Source organism: Aegilops tauschii, chromosome 7 (assembly GCF_002575655.3).
Source record: "Aegilops tauschii subsp. strangulata cultivar AL8/78 chromosome 7, Aet v6.0, whole genome shotgun sequence".
Taxonomy (NCBI): domain Eukaryota; kingdom Viridiplantae; phylum Streptophyta; class Magnoliopsida; order Poales; family Poaceae; genus Aegilops; species Aegilops tauschii.
This window is the reverse complement of record NC_053041.3, coordinates 603,734,932-603,745,630: the sequence shown is the minus strand read 5'-3', so window position 1 is coordinate 603,745,630 and position 10,699 is coordinate 603,734,932. Positions and strand designations below refer to the sequence as shown.

The window sequence follows — 10,699 nt, the reverse complement described above, 5'->3', positions numbered from 1 at the left end:
TGAATCCGAAGAGCTCGGAGTTGGCCCACCACAATGCAGGCTGGGGCCGGGACTTTGCGACATGGACCTCCGCCAAGATTTTGGTGAGGCACCGCGGTGAGAGTTGCCTCTACCACCCACGAGCGGTGCCAGCGATTGCGCCAGCACATGACGGACAATGATGCGAAGGTGCTCGAACAGGGGTGTGAAGAAGGGGTAATATGACGATGGCTTGGACAGTGAAAAAGGCCACAGAGGGGTAGGGTACTCGATCGTGGCCAGTCGACTTAAATAACTAGGGTAGGCGGTGCAATGGGTTGAATGTGGAGCACTGGAGTAAGCTTTTGAGGCTCCATCCTGGTGTGAATGCCATTTAGGCGGACGGATGGTCAGCTGGCATGAATACTGGTAGCCGACCGATGACGTCCACTCTGAATGCATGGAGGAGATCTCGAGGCATGGAGAAGGGTTTTTTCGGTGGGTCCAGGGTGTTGGAATCCAACGTGACGGACGTTCGGACTCCCCCAAACCTACCCTCAGTTTGGTGTCGGTTTGCGAGAATTCAAATGTCTGGGTCGGTCTGGACAAATTTAATGCCCGTGGTTGGACGATTAAAATATCCGGACCGTCCGGTCCGATGAACATTTTGCGATCGATTTGGTGATCCGCGTTGTGGTTGCACTAGGAACACAAAAGGTTGCGGACACATCCGGCCCAAAGAAGTTCACGTGAGTACATATTCGAACCAGAATCACATTTTGATTTTGCAAGCACAAGAAAAACAACAATAAGAAAATAAGTACATAGCCCACGCAAGTGTCCATGCATGTCTTCTCTGTGGGGGTATACGCTTCTCTCTCCAAAACAACCACGGCGACTTGTTGCACCGGAACAGCAAGGAGAAGGCCCGGCCATCTTCGTCCAGCGAGGCCGCTGACACATACATGCCACTCCCGGACAAGCTACGCGCCAAGAGTTATTGCCAAGGGACACGCACACACTCATCACCCTCCTCCCTCCTCCACACTCTCCATCACTCTCTCTCTCTCTCTCTCTCTCTCTCTCTCTCTACACCACAGTACACTACCCGCATTGCTCTCTCTCTCAATCTCTTCTCTCTCCTGGCTGCCTTTTTAACCACCTCTGCGCCCTCCACCACCTTACACAGCACAGCACAACTGATTCATACAGCTAGCGAGCGAGCTTAGCCAACCACACGCCTCCCAGCTGCTAGCTCCCCCCGGCCTTCTCTTCTTGAGCTCCGAGCGACCACACACACACTAGGGCCATGATGAGCGGCGGCAGGATGAACGCGGCGGCGGGCGACGACTTCCCGTTCGCGGCAATGCAGCAGCCGCCCTACGTCGGCTTCGAGCACGCCGGCATGGTGCAGGCCGGCGGCGGCGGCGGAGGGGGAGGCCAGCGCCACCACCAGGGCGCGATGATGTACGACAACTTCGACTTCGCGGCGGCCGCCGCCGCCTTCGGCCAGTTCCAGGACGCGCCGCACCACCAGATGAACGGGGGCGGCGCCGGCGGGCTGCTCCCCATGGCGCCACCGCCCATGCCCGGGATGCAGCTGCAGATGCCGACCATGGGCATGCACGGCCACGGCGACGTGTACCCGGCGCTCGGGATGGTGAAGCGCGAGGGCGGGGGCGGCGCCGGGGACGCGGGGAGGATCGGGCTCAACCTCGGCCGGCGGACCTACTTCTCCCCCGGCGACATGATGGCCGTGGACCGTCTCCTCATGCGGTCCCGCCTGGGCGGCGTGTTCGGGCTCGGGTTCGGCGGCGCGCACCACCAGCCGCCGCGGTGCCAGGCCGAGGGCTGCAAGGCGGACCTCTCCGGCGCCAAGCACTACCACCGGCGCCACAAGGTGTGCGAGTACCACGCCAAGGCGTCCCTCGTCGCCGCGGCCGGCAAGCAGCAGCGCTTCTGCCAGCAATGCAGCAGGTCAGCAGAGCCAGACCCCCACACCCCCACTCCCTCTCTCTCTCTCTCTACAAATGGAACAGTAGTTCTTGCTTTGTGAGGTGATGTTCTTGCAGAAGCCCTGTATGGCTATAGCTAGAGCTAGGTTGCAGCTAGGCTAGGTGTAGGGCCAGTGGAAGCTGTTTGCCTTTTCAGTTCGCGCTCTGATTTGGCTCATGTCCATTGTCCGTTGCGGGCAGCCATGGAAAAGCTCGGCCCGCTCAGTCGCGCACTGAGACGACCAGTCATGTCAAACCAAAAAATGACAAGAGAAAACACTGCTTCATGGCATGGAGGGAGGAGTACTAGGTCATGCTCATGCTCGCATCTGCCCATGGCGTTTTCCTTGGTGGTTTTCCGGGGATCGATCCATGGGCGGAGAAAGGGTCGTGGAAAGGGAGAGAATCAAAAGGCGGAGGGAAAAGGCTGCGTGCTTCGGGATGCCGCTGGCAGGGTGCAGAGTGCAGACTAGGGGGAGAGGAGAGGAGGGAGACGCTGGCTGATCCGGCGCCAGGCTTTTGCCCTGACCATATCTCTTCCCCGGCGTTTCCTCTTTATCCTCCCATTGACCAATGTTGTCGCGGAGGGTGCCAGTGCCGACTAGACTTTTGCATGCCAATTATAGTTTTCTTGACCATCCATGCTCGTCATCTGGTGTATGAGCATTATTTGGTTGAACGGTAGATGCTATTTACTGCTAGTATTTCTTTTTTGAGAAATTACTGCTAGTATTTTGTTAGGTAAAGATTATTTTTTTGCGAGGTTTGTTAGCTAGCTAAAGATTGACTAGCAAGTTAGTTTGTTTTTTAACAGAGCAAAATATTGAGTTAAGTTTGTTGGTCGTGTAGGTTCCACGTGCTCACCGAGTTCGACGAGGCCAAGAGGAGCTGCCGGAAGAGGCTGGCCGAGCACAACCGCCGCCGGAGGAAGCCGGCGAGCAGCAGCACGACCGCGACGTCCAAGGACTCGGCGCCGCCTTCCAAGAAACCCAACCCTGGCGCCATCTCGAGCTCCTACGCCGCCGACAACAACAGTAAGCTAGCTAACGTGCACGCACCTTTGCTTCATTTGCATCCTACCCAGTGCAATTGATCACCATTATTAACCACGCACGGCTAATTAGTTCCCTTTGCCACGTACGATCGAGCAGATTTGAGCGCCACCAAGTCCACCATCTCGTCGAACACGAGCGCCATCAGCTGCCTGCAGCAGCACGACCAGAGCAAGGCGGCGGCGGCGGCGGCGAGGCCGATGACACTCACCCTCGGAGAGCCACGGGAGAAGGACGACCACCAGCACCTCAGCAACGCCATGCAGCTCCACCACCACCATCAGGAGCAGCAGCACTTCATCACCTCCCTGCTGCAGCAGAACAACAACGGCAACGGCAACAGCAACATCCTGTCGTGCTCGTCGGTGTGCTCCAGCGGGTTGCCGTCTGCCGGGGCGGCCAACGGTGAGGTCTCCGACCAGAACAACAACAGCAACCACGGCGGCGGCAACAACAACAACAATAACATGCATCTCTTTGAGGTGGACTTCATGTAGACCCGTACATGGAGCCATGGAGTGGTGACCAGCCTAAGCCTAGCACTGTCTCAACAGTGTCCTTTAATTAATTTGTGTGTAGGTAAAAAAAAGGAGAGCAAAAAACCTTAAGGGTATAGTCCATAGTCTCAAAGTGCTGAGATCAGCTAGCAAAGGCGGTGCAGTGCTTGGCTAAAGCATGCATATGCCTTTCTTTCAACTTTCTTTCCTGCAGCGCTCCTCTAGTGCCGCAAGCAAGCATGCCTTTCTGCCATCTTCTGTTTCAGTGAGGAAATAATGTTTGTGCTAGTATTATTTTTCACCCTGTTCTTGATCTTTTCACTGCCTCCTTGCATTTAAGTTTCTGTGTTACTACTCCCTCCGTTCCAAAATAGATGACTCAACTTTATATTAATTTTAGTATAAAGTTAGTACAAAGTTGGGTCATCTATTTTGGAACGGAGGGAGTACATCTTATATCTTCTACAGCTAGCTAATAATCAACACATTACACATAGAAAGGGGTGTGTAGCTAGCTCCAAGAGGATAGTTCAAAATTCACTGCGTGCCCAAAGCTTTTGCCAAGAGAGGTCCCAAACTCACATTACTCGAGAATCTTTTCGAATCCGCCATTGCCTAAGCTTTCAACACTGACCGTTTTTACAGGCAGTGCAATGCGACGCATGCATGGAGTACCAAGAGTAATTCGAAGGGTTGGACCATGCATGCAATTGCTTTGCTCTTGGTATTAACTGCGTGTCAAAATGGAGCCCTCCACGCCACAGATCCTGCCTGGGCACGTACGTACGTACGTACACGAGAGGCCTAATCCACGACAAGGCTACCTGGCTAGACTGCGTAGTACTGCATCATCATGCATTCATGCGCATGGAGTTCATCGACATTAACTAAAGGCATGGACGGATCTGCGTGCATGCATGCACATGGGCACGGCTGCTAATTTTGCGTGGGGTGGCCGGGTGGGGATCGACCTACCTAGGCGCCTTGCTGCCCCCCGATACGACGTGGGACTGTAGCGGCCCGTCCTGGGATCTGGGGCGTTCATCTCATCGTACATGTGTATTTGGCGGGCCGTACGTGCATGCATGCGCCAGAAGATTGAATGCTGCCTGCGTGCAGGCGCGATTAATTCGGCCGGGCCCGTTGCGTTGCATGCATGCATGCGGCGCAGGGCGAGGCAAATCGTGTTTGCTCGCTCGCTTTCGGGTTTGAGACATGGGTGGCCGCTTACAATACGGGACCCTGTTAGATGGCTTGCAGCGTCTAAAAAGTTCGATCCAGACGTTTGCGGACGATTTGAGGTCCGCGCAGGAGATGCCCTTAGGGCAAAATTTTGAAGCGTCTACATAGATGCATACTACTTGTGCTCAAGGGAATCGATGCCGAGGGGAGTATACTTGATGTTTAGCAAAAGCGAAAAGAAATTTGACAACCCAGCCTTGTTCTTCAGCCAAGATTCCGCGAGCGCTTAATTAACCCAGTCCGCTAATATGAGCTGGGGCCGTGTCTAGCTCGTTGGTGCTGCCACGGACCGACCCCTCCGGCGACTTCGCAGGCACGCCAAATCTGTGCTTGGCAGTGCGTGTTTATCCACAAACGCCGAATCTGCGTGCCCTGCTCGCTCGCTGCTGGTGCTTGCAGCCTGCGGCGGGGGTCAGGTCCGGTCGCGCACGTCATGTAGGAACCGGACCTGATCGCTCGCAGTGGCTGCCCTGCCCCGCTCAACTTGGGCTCTGGAGAGTGGGCCTGGAGAAGAAATGGTCCTTCGGCTTACACACCCCCTATCTCTCGCCAGACATCATCCTAGTCCGCTCGTAGGGCGTGGGATAACACCGTTAGCACGCACCCGGCAGTAGTGGACCACGGCCCATTTGGTTTCTTTTTCTATTTCGTACATTTAAAAGAATACATTATCCAAAGAAACATACAGAAAATAAGAAACTTGAAAATGGTAAAGCAAATTGTTGTCGTGTACTTAGAAAAAGAATCTTCGACCCTTTCGTCAAACAAATCCGTTCTGTATTTGATATACAACAGGGAAAATGTTTGAATTATAAGAGATAAACATAAAAGTCATAAATCTAGAACAAAAATTGAAAAGGTAAAAGTAACAAAAATAAATGCATGCAAAATAAAAACTAAAAAGAAAAAATAACAAAAAAAGTAGAAGAGGAAAAAAAACTCGACATGGACTTGCCCATCTAAAAAACCAGGAAGAATGAAAAATTAAAACAAAATCACTAGAAAAATTAGAGATAAAAGGGAAACTGGCATCACCGTGTTTGGCCTGTGGAAAAAAAAAACGTCTTGGACGGTCCACATCTGGTTGTCATTAAACTAACTTACACATGAAATATGAATTATGTAGCTCATATAAACAAAAATTCATCTTGTCACACGAAGGCGAATGACCTGGCCGACTATTTTGTCATATTTTTGTGTTTCTCTTTCTCATTTTTCTTCGGTTTTCTTTCAGAGCTTCAAATTTCTTTTGGTTCTTTTCTTTTTCAGTCCCCACCCCCACCCCCGCGCATTGATGGACCTCTTTTTTTTATAAACACAAAATTCAAAAAATACATCAGCTCTTTTATAACAACATGAGCACTTTATAAATTACTTGTATAGTTTTTCAAATACAAGAAGGAATTTTAAACATACACAGAACATTTTTTTAAATGTCCGTGTATTTTCAGAAGGAGTTCACCTTGTCAAAAGACATGTATTTTTTAGAGAACACATGTAGTTTTGGAGCCCGGGGTACAACCACACAACTTGAAAGCTTCGGGAAAACACCAACCGTCTATGGTTCCCAACAAATCCAAGAGTGACAAGATACGCGTAGAATCGCGCGGGGAATCGACGAACTGGAGATTTGCTTTGGTGAAATAGTAGGTTGGAACCTACTCTTGCTTTCCCTAAAAGAATTGGAGGAATGGATGGCTAGGGAGGAATATCTCTATCTTTTTAGGTATACACTACAAGAAATATGTCAATTTGTGACCTTCTCTTAGTGACCCCAGCTGAATTGGTCGTAAATCCACGGCCGTTTCACTTGGAAGGGCTCAAAACCTGAAATCGCTTACACCAAATGGTCACAAAGCAGACAAGAGTGATCGGTGACCTTATTTCTACCTGATTACGACCAATATAAATGGTCATGAGGTTGTGAACGTGGATGCATTGCTACTTATTGCTATGACTAGGCGCCACCTCATCAGTTTTGCCTATGTGTCATGTCCATGTGTCAATTTTTGCCCTAGGTTGTGAAGCAACCTATATTTCTGTCATTCTCAAAATTCCCAAAAAAAATTGGGCATTCTTTACTATCAAAATCATTGCCTCATGACAATATTCAACTCCATTTGCCTGGTAAATCTTTCTCAGCAAATTTCCAAAGTTTTTGTTCAACTCGAACTGTTGTGAAGGAAGTACTAGCTAGGCATATCCTAATGAGCTGAATTTTTGCCACAACTTCTATATTCCCAAATCATTGCTCTCCACAAAATTTGACCCCCATCTAACAATACATGTGAGTGTGGCTACAGCATTCATATTTATGTGCAGTGTGGTACGTTGCAAAGCAAGTGACACCTAGGCTCCTCCATTTGAGCTGCAAATTTTCCAAGATAGTGTCCTTAGTACATGATCATCCTCGGCCAAAACTCAGGCTCATTGGCCATGTGCATTTTCCGTACCACTAATCAAACACTTGGGTGGTAATTCATGTTTGAGCATTGTCCGGTCCCCTCGTGAGATTCTTCTGTTGTTATTTTCTTCCAAGCATCTACCTGGGGAGTGCCAAACCTACTAGACATTCCTAGGCTTCCCAGAACGCATGGCAACGCCATGGTCATGCGGTGACCACGCGGCGGGCATGCGAGACTACGCGCTTTGGAGTTGGGGCCCTGGGCCACCGTCCAAACCTCAACGTATCACCACCAAACCATGTATTTATGCTTAAATAGATACTTATGTACCTGGAAATGATTTTTGGAAAAAATAAACAGCAAACTATAAGGCAGCTGCAGTTCAAATTTGACCCGCTTCCTACTGAATCGGCGGAAATTTGTCTTTTTTACCAGAGGTGGATAAACTTTTTTACACCCAACCATTTTTTCAATTGTGCATTAAACATGGCCTAGTATTTTATAAAATTGATGTAGTCCGTTTTTGCGACAATTATTTGGTAGTCCCTTCACAAAAAAACCTCATTGCAGGCACTCGAAAAATGGAAAATGAATTTTCCGTGCAAAGAAAATGAAAACTTCCTTAGGCAACATTGTTTGCCATTCCAATATGCACCCTTGTGCACAATATGAGATCATTTGAACAAACTATGCCATGAATGTGGCCATAAGATTGAGCATTTGGGTTGAAAGCCATGAATCTTCACACATGATAGCTCATTTCCGAGAACACTTTTCTAAAAGAATTGCCGTATTACAAGTTTATTATATTTCCTGGTAACTTGGTCACATATAATGACACAATGCGAAGGTTTTCCAATTTTTTGATTTTTTTGAATTTTTTATGCCCGTTTCAAAATTCGGTCAAAACGGCGGGAATGACCGTTCCTAGCTAGTGGTTGAATCTTGGAATTTGTTTGGTGTTTCTCTGATTAAATAGATACTTTGGTACCTAGAAATGATTTTTGTAAAAAAGAAATAGCAAACTATGAGGCAGCCGCAGTTCAAATTTGACCCGCTTCCTACTGAATCGGCGGAAATTTGTCTTTTTCACCAGAGGTGGATCAAAAACTTTTTACACCCAATCATTTGGTCAATTGTGCATTAAATATGGCATAGTATTTTAGAAAAATGATTTGGTCCAATTTTGCAACAAATATTTGGTAGGCCCTTCACAAAAAAAACCATTTTGAGCACTCAAAAAATGGAAAATGATTTTTTCGTCTAAAGAAAATGAAAACTTCCTTAGGCAACATTGTTTGTCATTCCAATATGCACCCTTGTGCACAATATGAGATCATTTGAACAAACTATGCCATGAATGTGGCCATAAGATTGAGCATTTGGGTTGAAAGCCATGAATCTTCACACATGATAGCTCATTTCTGAGAACACTTTTTTAAAAGAATTGCCGTATTATAAATTTATTATTTTTCCTGGTAACTTAGTCACATATAATGACACAATGCGAAGGTTTTCCAATTTTTTTGTTTTTTTGAATCTTTTATACCCGTTTCAAAATGCGGTCAAACCGGCGGAATGACGGTTCATAGCTAGTAGTTGAATCTTGGAATTTTTTTTGTGTTTCTCTGATTAAATATATACTTAAGTACCTAGAAATGATTTTTGGAAAAAACAAAGAGGAAACTACGAGGTAGCTGCAGTTTAAATTTGACCCGCTTCCTATTGAATCGACAGAAGTTTGTGTTTTTCACGAGAGGTGGATAAAAGCTTTTGACACCAACCATTTGGTCAACTATGGATTAAATATGACCTAATATTTTAGAAAAATGATTTGGTCCAATTTTGTAACAAATATTTGGTAGGCCCTTCATGATTAAACCCATTTTGGGCACTCAAAAAATGGAAAATTGAGTTTTCGTCTAAAGAAAATGAAAACTTTCTAAGGCAACATTGTTTGGCATTTGAAGATGCACTCTTGTGCACAATGTGAGATCAATATTTGATTTTTTCATGTGAAAAAGTATAAGAAAAACAAAAGAAAAAACACAATTATATGTGCTCTATTCCCATTGGTGGAATTCGTTGTCACACGGATCGATGACATGGCGCCCATCCATCCATCTCTCCATACCACATCCATCCATCCATCCATCCATTTATGTACAGAAAAAAAGAAAATGAAAAAGAAAACCCCACCCGCATCCACCTACCCAGATCCCATCGATCCCCTCCTCCCATCGCACCCCTCCCCCCCATCTCCTCGCCGCCGCCATCGACGGCGCTCCCCTCGATCTCTCCCACCGCCGTCTCCCTCCCTCAGATCGAGCTCCCCCTCCCCTCTCCCTCCCACCTCTCGACACCCGCACTCCCTCCCGTCTCCCACCCGCACTCTCTATCTTCCTCGCTCGATTCCCTCCTCGTCTCTCCCTCGCCTCGCCGCCGCCCCCACCCACCGCCACCGGTGACTTCGCTCCCCTGCTCCGCCCTATCCCCCACCGTCGCCGCGAAACCCTTCACCCTCCTCCTCTCCCTCCCAGATCGAGCAGCACATCAGGCGGCCGCCAGATCCGCCCCGACGCTACCAGACCCAATCTCGCACCGTTGACACGCGATAGGGTGCTCGAGGTCGTCTGCTCCCGCCTCCCAATCGCTCACGCGCCAGGAGAGGAAGAGAGGGCGGCTACTTGTTCGTTCCTTTCTCTCAGGCGACGACGCGGCCGTGCGGGTTCTTCCGCGCGAGGAGAGAGTTCGCTGCGGCTCGGATGCTCCGACGCCATGGAGCTCGTCAACAAGGTCTCCTCTCTCTCTCTCTCTCTCTCTCTCTCTCTCTCTCTCTCTCTGTGGTTCGACCCGATTTGTTTTGGGGCTCCTGTTGCTCTGTTCGTGACGCTCATGCTTCTCCCTCTCTGCTGCAGGACACCATCTCCCTCTCCGTGTTGCTCTGTTCGCCAAGTTCTTTCTGCTGCACGAGATAAAACCCCTGGAGGAGTTCGAGAACCCTAGATGCAGCTACGACAGCCTCAACGCCTTCAAATCATGGGCTCCAACAAGCGGCTCTGGGAGATGGAGGTATCGTCTTGCTCCTGTTGTACGCTGCTCTTACCCGCACTTGCATTTCCTTCTGCTTCCAGACATTGATGCTTAACTGAACCTTGGGTTTCCTTTTGATGCATGCATGTGTGATTGGCAGGACAACTAGTTCTCTCAACTTGTGAACACACAAAAAAAATCAATCATGATTCCTAAGTAGTGTAGAACACTGATGTACCAACTGCTGGAGTAACACTTGAAAGGCATAATATTATTAGATCTATATGTTGAGCAAAATCTTTGAAACAGATTAAGCATAGAGATTTTCCCAAAGGAAAGGATCTTACTCCACTTTTAGTATACTCCTGCCAATGAAATTATCCTTTATCAATGAAGCCATCTGTTCTGTTCTTTGAGAGTCATTTTCATGTAGCATTGTACATCACTGGTTGCTACTGTTCTTGTACTGTTGTACAGGTTTTGGAAATTGCTGTGCTCACATTCATTTTAATTTCCCC

At 48.4% G+C, this 10,699-nt stretch overlaps 1 protein-coding gene across 1 annotated transcript; it reads left to right on the top strand.

Annotated features, from left to right (window-relative positions):
* The first annotated feature begins 1,078 nt into the window (after nt 1-1,078).
* On the top strand, nt 1,079-3,812 carry LOC109766141 (squamosa promoter-binding-like protein 10). Its single transcript, XM_020324911.4, has 3 exons — nt 1,079-1,935; nt 2,802-2,986; nt 3,104-3,812. Exons 1-3 carry the CDS (start codon nt 1,268-1,270, stop codon nt 3,499-3,501), a joined length of 1,251 nt encoding a protein of 416 aa, XP_020180500.1. The 5' UTR covers nt 1,079-1,267; the 3' UTR covers nt 3,502-3,812.
* Nucleotides 3,813-10,699: the final 6,887 nt, after the last annotated feature.